The 16,301-nt window shown below is 33.2% G+C and overlaps 3 protein-coding genes and 2 long non-coding RNA genes across 6 annotated transcripts in view; 2 read left to right on the top strand and 3 right to left on the bottom strand.

Annotated features, from left to right (window-relative positions):
* Nucleotides 1-102: 102 nt before the first annotated feature.
* LOC136350114 (uncharacterized) lies at nt 103-1,118 on the bottom strand. The gene is made up of 2 exons (XR_010734078.1): nt 907-1,118; nt 103-256 (listed from the first exon to the last, which is right to left on the bottom strand). It is a non-coding gene; the product is annotated as an uncharacterized lncRNA (long non-coding RNA).
* A 233-nt stretch (nt 1,119-1,351) lies between these two features.
* Nucleotides 1,352-13,795, top strand: Bili (FERM domain-containing protein 8 Bili). Of its 2 annotated transcripts, none has more exons than XM_066301542.1 (10): nt 1,352-1,814; nt 2,348-2,472; nt 2,647-2,817; nt 9,472-9,744; nt 9,793-9,958; nt 10,034-10,172; nt 12,083-12,294; nt 12,348-12,477; nt 12,611-12,878; nt 12,937-13,795. In XM_066301542.1, the coding sequence occupies exons 1-10, from the start codon at nt 1,663-1,665 to the stop codon at nt 13,080-13,082; spliced, it is 1,782 nt and encodes a 593-aa protein (XP_066157639.1). In that variant the 5' UTR covers nt 1,352-1,662; the 3' UTR covers nt 13,083-13,795. The 2 variants fall into 2 exon arrangements, with proteins under 2 accessions (XP_066157639.1, XP_066157640.1); XM_066301543.1 differs by lacking the exon at nt 1,352-1,814 and adding an exon at nt 1,885-2,002.
* LOC136350054 (glucose-dependent insulinotropic receptor-like) lies at nt 2,816-6,947 on the bottom strand. The gene is made up of 4 exons (XM_066301577.1): nt 6,635-6,947; nt 4,126-4,260; nt 3,811-3,960; nt 2,816-3,519 (listed from the first exon to the last, which is right to left on the bottom strand). The coding sequence occupies exons 1-4, from the start codon at nt 6,828-6,830 to the stop codon at nt 2,909-2,911; spliced, it is 1,092 nt and encodes a 363-aa protein (XP_066157674.1). The 5' UTR covers nt 6,831-6,947; the 3' UTR covers nt 2,816-2,908.
* LOC136350118 (uncharacterized) lies at nt 3,442-4,376 on the top strand. The gene is made up of 2 exons (XR_010734079.1): nt 3,442-3,521; nt 3,580-4,376. It is a non-coding gene; the product is annotated as an uncharacterized lncRNA (long non-coding RNA).
* lobo (lost boys) overlaps nt 12,912-16,301 on the bottom strand; it is a 44,278-nt gene continuing 40,888 nt past the window's right edge. The window contains exons 7-14 of the mRNA XM_066301521.1: nt 15,917-16,174; nt 15,718-15,859; nt 15,579-15,666; nt 15,341-15,528; nt 14,723-14,858; nt 14,366-14,671; nt 14,075-14,238; nt 12,912-13,880 (exon numbers count right to left, since the gene is read on the bottom strand). Of these exons, the coding sequence (XP_066157618.1) occupies nt 13,796-13,880; nt 14,075-14,238; nt 14,366-14,671; nt 14,723-14,858; nt 15,341-15,528; nt 15,579-15,666; nt 15,718-15,859; nt 15,917-16,174 (1,367 nt within the window). The 3' untranslated portion in view covers nt 12,912-13,795. The remainder of the gene's footprint in view (nt 13,881-14,074; nt 14,239-14,365; nt 14,672-14,722; nt 14,859-15,340; nt 15,529-15,578; nt 15,667-15,717; nt 15,860-15,916; nt 16,175-16,301) is intronic.

Below are 16,301 nucleotides of genomic sequence, written 5' to 3'. Positions count from 1 at the left end.
AAAACTCCGCTTGGCCTAGTCAGTTTTGCAACTAAGAAATATATGCAAATTTATTTTCATTCACTTTTCCCCGCATCAAAAACTGCCAATGAAATTCATTCATGATTTATAACAAAAACATATAAAATTCTATTCACACAATGATTAACCAAAAACTAGTAACAAAGTCTATGAAAATTATACATTTTTAGCCTTTGGGACTGGGAAATTTTGTGGGATGACTATCTGTAAATTGACTTTTCCAGGCATCGAAAATCTGAAATTAAATAAAAATATCTACATAATGATTACATTCATACAAAATTCCCATATTGTAATAAATTATGTTTATGTTTTTATATTAAACTTATTCTTAAACACACAAACAAATAAAAATACTTTTTGACCACAATTTCAGTAAAATATTTGAAAAGCTAATATAAATCGTCAAGATTTTTGTATTTAATATTTCTCAGTTATTCTAAAAATAACAGAGATCTTTAAGACTATAAAAAAGACTAGCATGACCCTATGAATTTCATTATTATGTCTGTAGGATCCTTTAATAAAAACATAAATAAGAGCATGTTGGTTGATATAAAGAAATTAACAACTGGTGGTTAATAGAATCAAAAAAATAGTTCAATATAATATTTTTTAAGTATAAAGAGGGCAGTATTGGCAATGGTTAAAGGCAGTCATTAAAAAATGGGGATGCTTCATAACACCCCAATTGGCAGTAGTTAAATCACAATAGGTGAACAAATTTTACCTTGTAAAACAAGGACTCCGTTCAAATATGAAAGCAGTTCGGGGATTAAGTCACAGATATGAAATTGCTTAAATTTCTTATTTAGCATGAAATAAATTTATGAAAAGTATTGAAATGGTTTTAAAATGTTTTGTGAAAGCAGAAAGCCAATTTACCTTCTTAAAATCTTTACGGTCTTTGGGGTCCACAAGTTTTGGATTTTGCTGCAATTTCCACCATTCCCAGTGAATCCCTATTATTAGTGGTATTCCGAAAAGAAACACTATATTATTCTTAATGAATTTTCTTAAACTAGAGTTGGCTGACATCATTAGAAATCTTTAAAGGATTATGAAATATTTAAACTAAAATTATTTTAAAATAAATAAAAAGAATTTGAAATTAGGTTAACAGTGAAATAGGTTAAGCAGTGTTACTCATGTTTTGGATATAGGAATATTTTCAACTATCATTAGTAGCAAAACAGTTTTGTCTTCCTTTCTCGCTTGCAAATGACACAGGTAGAAACATTCCCAAAACTTATAATATTATTATTTTGTTTATTCACAAGAGTACATGGCAACACTGTAGTGTGTCAATTTTCATTTGTTTATAAACAAGACTTCTTAAGTTTTCGAATATTGAAGGAAAAATATTAAAGAAAATCACTAATAAATCCAACAATAAATGCAACAAAACTCAATAATTATTAAAATTGTAGTGCTTTGTTTATTCTCATTCTCATGGACGTTCCTACCCTTCCCACCTATATCTACAGACAAAAATAAGTCAATTTCACACATCTCTTCTTACTATTGATTAAAATATTTCTGGATACATTTCCTTATTGATTTAAAACCAAAATACACGCTTCGGTTTCAGTGTTTCAGCGCCGGAAACCCATGTTACGCTCATAAAATAGTTACTTTAAAATGGATAACAGAAATAATAAAGATAATAAAGATGGTCAGCAAATAATCATCCAATCAAATAATTACAATGTAACTGTGATCCCTGTGGAATTTCCAGTAAGAAACAGGCTATATAATTGCCAAGATAATGAGTACATTAACGATCAATACAGGTAAAAGTGTATTTTATTTTGATTCTAAATATAGTATTGTTTCTTTGCTTGTAAAAGATGCATATTTAATGTAGTACCTACCTGTGTAAATCATTGAATTTTAATATGGATAGATTGTATTGTATTGGATTCAGTTGACTAGTAACAGTCCTTCACTGCAATCTAAAGTTTATTATGAACCACTCAATGTAAGAAGTTCATTGTGTCTTACTGGACATCTCTTAGTATATTCAGATTATTTATCTCACCACCTATCTAAGTAAAATCTTGTTTAAATCTCCTTGTAAAACTTCTTTATAATCTGTTAGTTTCCATACAATTTTGTGGAAGTCAGGATCATACTGAAGATGCTATATTTTGCAAGGGAGTCAAAATATTTGCATAAAGAGGAAAATCCAACCAACTTCATGGCAAAATTTTTGAAAATTACTTATACACTTATTTTCTAAAAATTATTGTATTAGGCCTCAATTCAAAATATTTTCTTAGATATAACAATCAAAAAACTTATTAAAATTTGTTTTTTTTTACAGTTACTGTCAAGATCCAGTTAAAAAATATGCTACTCTGCAAACCCAATGGAATACTGAGAAACCTTTAAGTGGACAAGAAAATAACAAGGAAAGATTCGGGGATGATTTTAATGACAATAAACAGAGTAGGTGACAGTTTTTTGTTCAGTCTTGGTGTTATTAGTCTTAATGAATTCAGAATTCTTCACAATGGCTTACAATTGCTTTAAAAATTGAAGAAGTTGTAGACCATTCTGCATTTTAAGCTCAAGTTCTATTAGTGAAAATATAAGGGTTAAATTTTATTACTATCAAATTAGTGTCAACAAGAGGTCCTTCAGTGACCACATCCTACTCCAATGATGTATCTTATTGTCATGACATTAAAAACTACAATGCAATGCAGTCTCAATGGAACAATGACAACTTATTCATAGGGCCTGATGGAAAAAAGGAGCTTATTTACGAGGAGATAAATGACAATCATAGTAGTAAGTCATTTTTTTATTATGCATATCTTTTCATTGCCCAATAATCACAATTCCTATTGAATTTCACTTGATGTATTCTGAAAAACGCACTTTACCTGCAACACATTTTAAGCCTTTTTCTAATGTAGCTCCTGAAACCATTATGCCACCAGGCATAAATCAGTGGATTGATGAGACTATTGCTAAAGCCCAATATGCTTAAAGGGCTTGCAATGAGCAATCTCAATTGTTTGCACGTTTCAGTAAGTTCACCATAGTTGCAATTATCTGCCACGTAAATAACGCAAGCGATAAAATATGGCGACCATGTGAGCAAAAAGCTCATTGTGGTAAAAAGTACAATTTTCACAGCTTTCCATTTATTTGGGAATTGATTCTGCTGTTCTTTTCTTCGACCAGAAGTCTTCTTTATTATTATCGAAAGTTCTGTGTTGCCTCTGAAGACCCTCATACACTCTTTGCACTCCACTTGTTCAGAGATGTTATTTACGGTGGAGACTGAGTATTTAATTTTTTTGATGTTGGCTATTGCGTGATAGAGGATTATAGAGTAGAGGATCATTACTAAGATTATGGGTATTAAGCCTATTGAGACTGTCAGGATTATTAATGGATCAGGAGCTACCACTATGAACCAGCATACCTGACCATCTTTGGTGTCACCAGCCCAACCCATGAGGGGCAAAAATCCAATGATCAGGGCTGTAAGAAAGTATTATACTATATTATAACATTTATCATTCTAGTGAAGTGTTTTTGTAGTTGCAGTATTTGTTTTAAGAATTACATATTATACAGTATATGGTATATGCATACTGGGTAGCTTCTTGGCCTGCGCGCTTTCCAAAGTTAACTTGTGATGAACTATGAAATTTTCTTATATGTAGTTCTGTCACATAATTGATTTATTATAATTAAGTAGCTAGACAATTTAAATGCGACGACATTGAAAACGTCTAGTATATCGAGAAATATTTATGGCTAATGTCTTACCCATGAACCAAGTCATGCCGATGACACCTCGTACTCGGAACGTGTTTATCAGTTTGCAGTATTTAATGCCATAGACTATGTAGAGGAATCTATCTACTCCAAGTAGACCCACAGAGTATATTGAGGAGATGGTGCTTGATACTATCATGCCTAGAATTCATGTTTATAAATTTAATTTTCAAGATTTTGTTATAATCTGTGAAATTGCATGAAGTGATAGAGCAACCAATGCCATACAACTTTATAGATACACTTTTTAGCATCAACTACCAATATTTCTTTTTGAAAATTATTTTACATAGATATGTTACTAACCCATTTGAATAGCACAAATGCTATGATTTCTGTGGTTCCTGGGGTAATACTGTCCAAATAGAACAGATAATCCAGTTATCATGTCTGTCATTGCCACATTTCCCAGGAAAAGATATGTGAATCTTGGTTCCACTTCTGAAAACAATTTAAAAAAAATTTTACTAACATTTAGTTAGATAAACTTCACTAATTATGACTTATAGATTAACGTCATAAGCACTAGTTTTAAAAATAAATTATTTTTTGGTAAACTGCAGTATTCATTCTCATTTATTATTTATTAGTCATTCGTTCTGGAAAAAAACGAGGGTAAATATAAAAGTAATCCTGATTTTAATAAAGTTGATACCTTCACATATCTGGAAGATCAAATACTTAATCGTTTTGGTCTAAAAATTTGAATTCACATGTATTAAATCTAACAAAACAAAATTTCCATATACAAAATGCCATTATTTCTAATTAAAAAAATATGAGGAACGTTTTTGGAAATACAAGCGTCCCTGAAATATTTTTAAAGAAATGAAAATCTCCTTAGAAATTTTCAATTCAAACTAGCTTAAACGTATTCAGGGGTGTGAAAATCCCAGATTTGATGCATTTTTAATTGCTTTAAATCAACTAGATTTTTCAAAAATAGAGCACCTATGCCACTGATCTTTTTCCTGCGTAAGAGTTTGGAGTCATAACAATGAGAATTAAAAAAATATTTCAATGTGTCGTCAATTATGAGTATATTTAGTGAAAATTGGGATTAACAAAACAAAAATGCACTAACCAATCGACTTTACTTGTAAACGGCAAAGGTGCTACTGCAGTACGAGCATCGTGAAAGATTACAAGAAATATTTCCCTTTATATACACTTGAACCATCTTGGTGCGTATACAATATGAGTCAATCATGCCGAAATTATTAATCTATTATTATTTAGATTCCAGTTTTTTACATAGATTTGTAATTTAACAAATCCAACAGAATGTTCTTTCAGATACTTTAATAGATTAGATTAAACCTAACATAAGATGTTACTGATTTCTGATCCATTGCTGTTGCAAATTTTTTTGCACTTCGTAAAATTGATTTTTATTCCAAATTGAGAAAAAGCGTTTCTAATTTGAAAAAACCAGATGCACGTTTTAATTAATAATTTTTCTTTTGATCAAAAAACGAAAAACTCCTGAAATTGTTGTGGTTTACCTTTAATGAGCGAAGTGTGGTTAGAAATCGATGTAAGGAGCTAAAGACTAAAAAATCTTATTAAAAACGTAAATATATATAGGGTGTCTTAAAAAAACTTGAGAAATAAATTCAACTAATTCTCATGATAGCTGTTGATTGTAGTGACATATATCAGGAACAATTTTGTACTTCCTGGTTGTTGTAAAAACCTTAAAGTATACTGGGTGCCCTATTCAAAAAGGCGATCATTTTTCAAATTGTGAATAAAAATGTGGGAAAAATTCAGTAAAGCATGTATGAAGATAAAGCTTTATTCATTAAAAACCTAATAGGTGTAAAAATTGTGCCCAGTTGAAGACGGGTAAAAATCGTACTTTTAAATTTGGTGTAAACCTGGATAAAGTTCAAATTGAGTTTAAGTAAACGTTTTGTGCAGTGCAGTGGTGTATTGACCGGTACCAAATATAAATTATAAATTTTTAATTAAACTTTATTTTTATGTTCATATTAAAATTAACAATTACAATTTTTAGTAAACTTGTTAAAATCTTAAATTACAACTAAACCGTTTGAACAAATTCATCGAAATTTCGTAATTTTCTGCCATGGCAACGCAAGAAATTCAAATCGGCTACCTCTCTATTGATTTTTATGACTTTTGCATGGCTTAAACGTATAAAGTACGTTTTTCAATCCAAAACATAGGGATTTCCATGTTAAATTTTTGACCCCATGTTGGACTGTGTTCGATTAGAAGTGCAGCCATGAAACCGGGCGCAAATAAAATTGAAGGTCCTCAATTTAGTCTTGTTTGTCAATTAGGTCAAAGAAATTTGTTAAAGGAGAGGAAATTTCGCACATGAAACTGTGGGAGATGACCAATGTAGAAAAGTACTCATATTAAATCTCGGGAATCGATCAGGTAGGTACTGCAACATCTGTAGGAAAAATGTTTCTACATATCCATAAATGTCAAAATTAGGTTAGGTCGCCAACTATAACAGTTTTATGTAGAAATATTGAACTAATTCCTATTTGGCCCCTAACAACTCACAAACTAAGCTTGAATAGATCAAAAACGGAAAAATTGTATAGTGTCTCAATAAAATATTTTAGGATTTATATACAAAACAAAATTTTGATGGTTTCTAGTCATTGGAACAATTGAGAATTTTGTATAAATGTTAGTGAGGTGGATAAAAATAAATAAATAGGTAAAATGGTTTGGAAATTTTAAGGCGCCTTTGGAGATTGAACAGATCTACTCTGAGAGACAACTTTGAAAATTCTTAAGACAAATTCTTTAAAAAAAGCGAACTTTTACTCACTTTTTTGAATTAACAACCCACTGGAAACCACCACACTTAAATTAATGAGAATAATGAATGTGGCCACCACCGGAATCACATAATCGTATACGCTCAAATACGTATTGACTTCTGGGTCTTCGAGTTCCGTTGCGGTGAGAAAGCTGTTGCCCATATTCGACACATGATTCGCAGTGTTATCTGACTCAACGAACATTATAATACCATATTCTATCAATTTCTTTTTGCGTCCAAAAATGGATAATACTTCACTTAATAAAGGTGGTGATAACGGCCATCACTCAAATCGAAATAACTGTGTGTCAAGAGATAAAGCGCTGGGTGATAGTAAATAGCCTAAAAGGGCTAATATGGCACCCGTTGATAACGTGCAGCCTTCTGTCTGTTTTGTTTGCCGATCAATTTAGTATCGTATTTTTTTACGCCCCGATTGTCTTTAGGTTATTACCATCCTGTCCTGGATATCGATGAGGTATTTTTTAATTACATGTGCCCCCATATTGGGTGGCTGATAAGGAGTTACATTGCCCCTTTGGAAGTTGTTTATTAATAGTATTAATGCGAATTATTATTATTAAAATTGGAGTCTCATAGAAGTTAACGGTATCAAAGCAGGAGCGAAGAAGATTGTAGCAAAAGGGACATCGGCATAACTGAACCCTACACATAAATTAAAATTTAAAAAATACTATATTTCGCACAATAGGTGTAAAAAATATTACACGAAAGAACAAACCTCCAAATTTTATACTTGCATCATAACTGCTCTCTAAAAATGATAAGGAAGGATGATGTTCACACGCTTAGGGGCGGTTTTGATATAGTCTTTCCTCGCCGGATCCATATGGGCTTCACTTTTTCATCGCGCCATGCATCTTTGCACAGAATAATACAGTGTATCAAAAAAGTATTGGTACACCCTTGATTTTTCAAATATAACAAAAATTCTAACGTATTTTTTCAAAAAACTAGTTTAGATATTTTCAATTATTTATTTTACAATAAAAATCAATAGGTCAATTAAATCGATTAAAAAATATACATTAACAATAGTTATTAGGTCAAAGAAGTATTGCCACATTTGCGTAGGATGATTGTAAAGTTTATTTACTGTAATTAACATCTTTAAATATAGGTACAATGGATCTAGATGGCCATGATGTATTCTCCCATGACGTTTCGTTTATTTTTTGTTTTATGTTATGATTAGTTGGTCAATATTCCGAAAATTCGTTACAACTTAAACGAAATAAAACGCCGGATCTCTACTTCACGTCTTTATTTCACTTCGCGTGCAAATAGAATAATTTACCAAAAGTGCCAGATCGTAGAGATTACACATCGCCAGTCGCATAGTTGGCCGTGTCATCGTCACAACATGGCTGAATCACCCCAGGAAGAATACACAACAAATGAACAACCACCACCAATAATTAATTAGTAACAATTTACAAAATTTAAGTTATAGAAAAATCGCATCTCAGTTATCACTCATTCATATTAAGAAAAGGGTATGGTTCTAAACAAGCCACGTTTAGGTAGACCAAAGATACTCAACGGTTGGAAATTATAAGTATATTTAGTGGGTATTGGGATTAACAAAACAAAAATGCACTAACCGATCGACTTTACTTGTAAACGGCAAAGGTGCTACTGCAGTACGAGCATCGTGGAGAATTACAAGAAATATTTCCCTTTTTATATACACGTGAATCATTTTAGTACGAGTTATATGACAAATTTTGCATATTTTAAAAAATAGGGTAATTGTTAAACTAAAGAAACTGTTTTTAGTAAGTTATAGGACCCAATTACGCATTAGAAATTGTTCATGCTTATAGTGCATTTTATAGGAATATAAATAGGTGAAATAGATTTCGACGATTATTTCTAAACTGACGTCGTTCTGCATTAAAGTAGTTTATTAAAAATTTTTGATTATTTTCTTTTTAAAAAGCTACTTGTTCATTAAAACTTCGTAATTTGCGTACGCAATATGAGTCAACCATGGCGAAATTATTATTTATCTAGATTCAATTTTGTTTAGAACTGAAGAACTTTTATTTTTACAAAGAACTTTATTCTTTTTTAAACGGTTACAAAATCCTTATAGGTTCGGGAACTAACACCGTCAATGTCAAGAAAGCCATGGTGAAGCAAGGTGGAAGGAGTGTTCTTGTTTGAAGCTGTATATCTTGGAATGCTGTTGAAAATTTGGTTTTAATTAATGGTATTATGGATGCCCTCAAATATATTGATATATTGGTGCATGATTTGCTAATCAGTGCCAAAACAATGAGACTGTAGGAATCATTTGTATTCCACCAAGACAACGACTCCGAACATACAGCTTCCAAAATTAGAAGAATTTGAAGAATCCTATCAAAAAACAATTACTTTTAATTTTTTTTCCAGATAAAAACTCAAACTTACGCTTCTCATAAACTCCTCTTTTGCCAACTTTCTTTCCTTTTCCACTTTCCAATGAACATCAAATTATCCTAATTTTCTCTTTTAGTGTTTCATACCTTTTTTATTCGCAGATGAAGTGTGTTTACAACACTTTCATGACCTTCCATTCAGTTGCGAAATAACTCAGTTACCGCTCAATTCTGGATATATTTATATCGCTTCATTAAACCTCTGTGATCACTAATTGTTTTAATATCACGTTATGCTTAGCTGATCGTTGCTTTCCATTCTGTTTTCACGATCAATGTTTTTATGCAAAAGCTGATCTACGTGTACGAACGTCGTTATCTTTACAAGACCTAGTTGTTTCTCTTACTCTATCATAAAACTATTGCTATATTGCTCACGGTAATTTTTCTTTTAAGGTCAAATAATAAAAGGCACGATCAATGGCAACCCAATAAGTGAACCTTCCACGCGCCAAAGCCCTCCAACAATCAACGAGCCCTTTGAGGGCGTTGTTATTCCAATGTGTGTGTATTTGCACAATAAAACGGTTATTATGATGGAAATCGAAGATACCCCTGCAGCCTCCTGTGAGCTTATCTGCCAGGCTTTGGTCAACTGTGAAGAATTAGGGTTAAACAAGAGTACAGCCTTACAGGTGTTCACTCTATGGATGATTAGTCCTATTTTAGGTAAAGTTGCTACTGTTTTTGAGAGCCGAAAAACTGATATTTTCATAGAGATCCAACTGAAAGCGTACTCGAAACCCTACGAAATCCGGGAAAACTGGAGAAATCTCATCGAGAAATACGGGCATGCTTCTGCAAACCGAAAAGAAAGAGATGAGCCAAAATTGGTCTTTCAAAGGAACATGTTCTTCCCCAAGCAACTGGAAGAGAAAATTAAGTAAGTTTCCACTCTTCTATTAAATTTCTGGTACATGAACTGGGTATAAAACATATTTTTTCATCTTGGTTAAAGAGATCAAAAGATCTTAGAGCTTCTGTACGAGGAATGTAAATATAACATTTTGAATGGAAGATATCCTTCCGAGATCCCCCATCTGATTATGTTGGGGGGAATCCAGGCTAGAGAAGAGCTAGGTCCTTATAATTCACAGGTAAACTCGCATGCCAGACAGTCATGTGAATGTTATAGAATTCTAGAGGCTATCAATGTTTTCTTTTGATTTTCCTTTGATTTTTCTGCTTACAATTTTAGTAGTGCATTTAACTGTCTGTCCTTTGCGTAATTTACCTGTTAGTTTGTCATTATAATGGTAAAAGGGCATAGAGCTGATGCTTTTGATAATGGGCAACTTATCTATAGATATATTTATAGATTATTGAGTTGTTCAATAAATGGGAAATCAAAATTATTTTCATGCATCTAGAGTAAATATCTATTTTGAACGCCTAAAATATTATGTCGTTATCTGATGTTTAATTTTATTATAATCCTATTAAGATAAGAAGATAAATACTTCTCTTCAGAATGCCCAAATCCAAGCCCGAAATAACTTCTATTTTACCGGAAAATGTAAGCTTGATTAGCAGTTTAATTACTTTATTATTTATCCATTTGATACGATTTTTTTACCCAATACTACAGTCGAAATGACATGCTTTCCATTGACGAAATTAACGTTATTTTAATTCCTCCTGCTTCGAAATTAACAAATTGTGGAACGATTCTTGAGAAAATGCCTATAAAGTTCCTTGAGAAGTCCCAGTGACGCATCATTGAAAATTTTAAATATATTCAATTGAAAAAGTGTTATTAGACTTTTAGAATTCCCATGGAAATGTCTCTGATTTGAATTAAAATTTGAAAGTTTTGGATTTCCCGGAAAACCCTGTAAGTTTTTTTCTTTTAATTTTTATTTAAGTGTCTCGACTACTACTGGCCATTGGCACTAAGGATCACATCATCAAATTAAATATCAAACACCTATTTGTTATATATCATTATAGGGTCCAATTGCTTTTATATACTGTATGAGTTTTCCCTGTTGTGCTATGGAGTCTATCCTAAGGATATCCTGGATATCACCGTCTATCCTATATATTACTCTATTATTCGAATACTGTGGGCAATCCATTAAAAAATGCTGTACAGTAATGCGGCTGTTACAATGGATACATTGCGGTGACGCTTCTCTATTCATTAAGTCATCATGAGTTATTTTTGTGTGCCCAATATGCAATCTTCGTATCACTATATTACTTCTTCTGGATAGACCTAGGGCTTTTGCCGTACATGTCAGTGGCTCTATGCGTGACAGTTTGGTATTTGAAAGGGTTCATATATTCTACCACCTCTCATCCAAGGTTCTAGCAAAATAGGTTCTGCTTTCTACTGCCTCTACTCCCCCATCGAACCTCCGTGTCTCCGGCGTTACCGGCTGTTCCTCCATCCATGGGGATGTTTCAACCATGTTTATTCCTTGGATATATAGATAATTAGTATTCTTTAACAGCTTGTGCAATATTTGAGGCACGGAGTAGGGCCGTTTTCATGTTTCCTCCGGTCTGAGCTGATTTTTAAATATTGCTGCTGCAAGATTTCCTGGATAGGACATAGTGCGCACAAAGTAATATACGAGCAGTTTTTCCCTTCTCAGATTTAATGGTAGTTCACGCGCTTCATAGGCAAGCGTGTCCAGTGGACTGGATCGGCATGCTCCCAAAGAAATTCTAAGTGCTGTGTTTTGTATTGGGTTCAGCAATTTCAAGTATGTCTCACACGCCCTTGAGTATACAAAAGAATCATAATCTAGTCTGCTTCTTATAAGCGTCCTATATAACCTCAGGAGCATTTGCTCATTAGAGCCCCAATGTTGATGTGCTAAAGCTTTCTACAGTAGCTTCTTCAGTTCTCTCAATTTTACGTATTAAAACCTGCTAATAACTTAGCTGTTTGCATGTTTAATATTAGTTTCCCTCTTTATTGATGCGTCCTTTTCTAGTCAAGAATAATTAATAAGTTAGAAACAAACGTCAAACTCTAAGAACTATTTATGGTCTCCAGGCACATACCACACATTACTTCAGAGAGGAACAATCCAAGTTCCTACCAGCCCATGTGAGAAAAAGTCCCACGTGGACTTGGCTACCAATAAGCAGCAAAAATTCAGCAGAAGTACGACTTTTGGAACAATTTAAACGCATTCCGAGCACTGCTACCAATAGAAAACTGATTAAAAAGTACCTGGAGTATTGTTGGTCTCTGCCATTTTATGGGTAACTACATGAAACAAAAAAATTGGTACAAAAGTTTAACTTAACATTTCCAGAGCTGCTTTTTTTGAGGGGCAAATAGAGGAGCCAGTGAGGGGATTGATTTCACTTCTAACCCATCAAGACATTCCTGTTTTGGTCGCTATAAATGCTAGAGGATTATACATTATCGATGACTTAAATTGCGTAAGAATCTTTTATAATATTATTTCTCTCTTAGTCGACGTTTTCTATGAGACACCTTGTTTTCTCTGAGGAGGGTTGCATTAAGCAAAACGTCGTACAATAGGGCATCATGTCTTTGATTATAATTTTTTAGCAAGTAGTATTAGGATTGCGCTACGAAGAATTCAACTGGGATTGCAGTAAACCCTCAAGGGAAAACAATCCTGACTGTCTCCCTTGCCTTTTCGTTCAGTTCGGGGTAGTGGAAAACGGAGCGAGAGTCTCCAAGATGTTGCAGGTGTTCTCGAAACAAGCCACTTTAATGGATACTTTAATCAACTCTTACGTGTCCCAGTTGACATTGAAATCGAGCGATGAAGTCGATAATAAGGCTTATGACAGTCAGAATAATAGTGATAATGGTAACATTTTCTATTTCGTATAAACTATGAAACTTTGAATGAAAAATTATTTATTCAGATAATCACAATTCTTCTGTCCCCAACAACAACTTTTCCTCAAATTATGGAGCCTTAGCCAATAAATTGAATAGACTGACTTTGGCCACCTTCGACGATGAGGGCCACTGTATTGGCCAGATGGGCTCATGGTCGTTCAGCTATTGAACTTGGCATTCTATAGATTTCTTTTGCAGTTAACATTCAATTTCTCGAAACTTTTGGCTGTGTATTTCACTTTAATTATGAGTTTCACTCTATGGATTGTTTTAAAAGACGTAGAGACTGTTTTCTAGAAGAAATTTGTCTTTAGACGTTTAAATATTCAAATGTCACACCGTGAGAGGAAATATCTATTGTAAGGAACAGCATCAATTGTATATGTGGTTACATCTTGAAAATTAATCTAATAGTTTCTAAGAAAACCAGTGACGACAGTGAAAGGAAATATTGATTTTGTTCAGATAATATCATCTAATTATTTAAATATTGTCAGTTTTCTTTTAGTTTCTATATTCATTTTAAATTAAATTATAATTTGAAAAACCTTTAGCCAAACATTGCACTAAGAGGTTTTTCGTTTTCGGTCATGAAATCTGAACTGAAGATCTGGATTTTTGTCCCACTGCTTTGACAATCTGAAAGTTTCTGGAAGTTTTGGTGTATATTTGTTTGCATATAATTCTACAAATTTCGTCTTTTGGATGTTTTAAGATAGTTAGCTACATATCTATTTTCCAATGCCATTCTCTAATATTATATGTAATAATTATCAATTACTCCTGAGATTCAGAAATTATGTAATTCCTGCATCCTTACATTCCACAACCTGATTGAATATGAATAAATATGTCAATGAAATTTACTCAATAAATTATAAATTAAGAGTTGTTTGATTTAGTATTATAACTACGTAGGACATCCAGCATGGAGTGATTGTTGACATAATGTAGCATCGCTTCATACCTGAAATATAATTATAATCGATCAATATCATTGATAATAGAATCGGAGAAAAGGGACAAGAAGCAACATAAAAGGAAAAATATTATCAAATTTCAGGTCATCAAGAGTATATTGATGACTGGTGTAAGACCTAAAGAATTAATGGAACAACCAAATATTAGCAGTAACAAAGATTATTTCAAAATGTTACCTACTTGGAATAAGATAATTCCTTGTATCTAAGAAGCCGAATTTCCAACGTTCGAAGACAAAAAATCATCTCATTGAGTTCTTCAAAATATCTGACCTCTTCGTCCGTAGTAAGATTTGCATGACGTTGCATATACCAAGCTTGCAAATCCTCAATTTTACTTGACATCTGTCAAAATACAAAAAAATGTGTCAAATTAGAATATTCAACGCTGCCCTTCACTAAGAGGTTTGAGTGATTGTCGATGTAATTTTCGGCACATATTTGTGTAGTCATATTCCAGTCTCTTACTAACCCTTTCAAACTGCTGCTGAGTGTTAAGGGCCCTATTCATTAACATAACTTTAAATTCTTCTAGACATGCCTGTTTCATATCCAACGCCTCCTGGAATGTCAAACTGCTAGGGTTACCTGTGCGAGCTAGATAAGGAGACAAATAGTCTATTTCTTTTTCCATCTCTTTCTCTTTGCATATCCTCTGCATTTCCTCTTGAACTAGCATTCCATTTCGGAATTCTTTATTGTGTTCTCGGTCGTAAACGTCCACACTCAGCTTAGAAAATGCCATTTCGTGTGCTCGAAGAAGAAGGAAGTCTGATATCTGGAAAGTAAAAATCGTCCTTTTATGAATTGTCAATAGGGGCAATCTTACCTGGTTTTCGAAGTCTCTTACGGATACTATAACTTCCTCATCATCTTTCAGCTGTTGTTGTAGCAGGAGATAGAGTTGAAGTTGCCTTAGTGGTTTAGCGTCTATTTCCGCTTGGTAACTATGTGTTAACTTGGGACTAGGGTTTTACGATAAGATTGGGTATTAAAAAGTGATTAAATTAAACGAGAACTCAACTAAAAAACATGCATGCAGGTATTAAAAATATGTCCAGACAGTTCAAACTTCTGCAAGAAAATTCAAATCACATGGGCTTAAGTCCAGAAAATTAATAGAGTGGTTTGAGAAGCGTCAAATCAGGGAAAGAGAGACATCTAAATGGAAGTAATTTAAACTCGATGGGTATTAAATCAAGAAAGAAATTCGAACAGCTCCAAAGAGGAGATAGAATAGATAGACAGCGGAGCTGAAGGCATGCGAAAAAGGAAAGAAAAGAAACGATCTTAGGCTAACCTGGACTGAGTACACATTTTTTTCTTTCTCACATATTACCTGATGCAATTTACTTAAAAAGGAATTGAACCATGTATTTGTAATTTCTGAGCATATTCACCCTCTGATCTTAAACCCATACTGAAAGATTGACAAATAAAATCTAACCTGAAAACCACACCTTCGTTCATTTCCGTCAAAGAAGGCTTAATAAATGTCCTCGTTGAAGCTGTTACATTGTCCTTCCCATATTGATACTGTAGAGCAATTTTCCGTCCTCGAATATTAAACTCTCTAATGCTGATATCTTTATGGGGCGATATTTTCTCGTTTCTCTGGAATTTTTGGACAATTTTCTTCAAAGAAATTATTTTAAATCTTTAATGAGAAATCAAAAGCAACATACAAAAATTGGTCGACGGCTAGTAGAGGTCGCCTTGGTGCCTTCAGTTGAGGGTTTGGTTTGATCGTAGATTATTTGTCGGAAAGAGAGCCTTAAAAGTACCTTGTTAAAAAAAAGAAAGGCTCTTAAAATTATTAATAACTTATCGTCTCTGTCGCTATAATATTCACTGCAAATATGGTCCAATATTTCGATTTTCGAGAGACCGTCAAAACGAGTCTTGCTGTCCAGGAAAATGGTTCTTTTCGCGTCAAGACTATTTTTATTTTTGTAATAAACGTGTTCTAAAACGGGCTGAGTTGTAGTGTAGTAATTGAGTGATTTTGATTATATTTCTCTACTTAATACGCTGTCTTCTCTGCCTGCTCTAAAATACTCAGTTTGCAGGTTGGTCTTAGCGTTAAAAACGCTCCTGTATAACTTGTCATGCCGGTTTTTGAATTTTTCTTCCACGGATTCAACCGCAGTGCAAGCAAAGTCCGAATAGCGTACGATTTTTTCAATCAAACCGTCGTGACAAACGTAAGGGGCATATTCCTCCACCAGGGTTTTTTTGTATTGGGTTACCATGAAACCATCCGAAAAACAGCGTTCGAAAACTAAGGAAAAAGATGTAAAAATCGTAAAAAGAAGGGAGAGAGGGTTAAGAAAGAGGTCAAAAGTGTGAAAAATATTAAAAGATGACATGAAAACAAGAAGTCCCTGTTCAGTGCCATCTAACGAAAA

The sequence above is a fragment of the Euwallacea fornicatus genome, chromosome 2 (genome assembly GCF_040115645.1).
Source record: "Euwallacea fornicatus isolate EFF26 chromosome 2, ASM4011564v1, whole genome shotgun sequence".
Taxonomy (NCBI): domain Eukaryota; kingdom Metazoa; phylum Arthropoda; class Insecta; order Coleoptera; family Curculionidae; genus Euwallacea; species Euwallacea fornicatus.
Note: the sequence above shows the minus strand (reverse complement) of the source record. Positions and strands in the feature narration are given on the sequence as shown.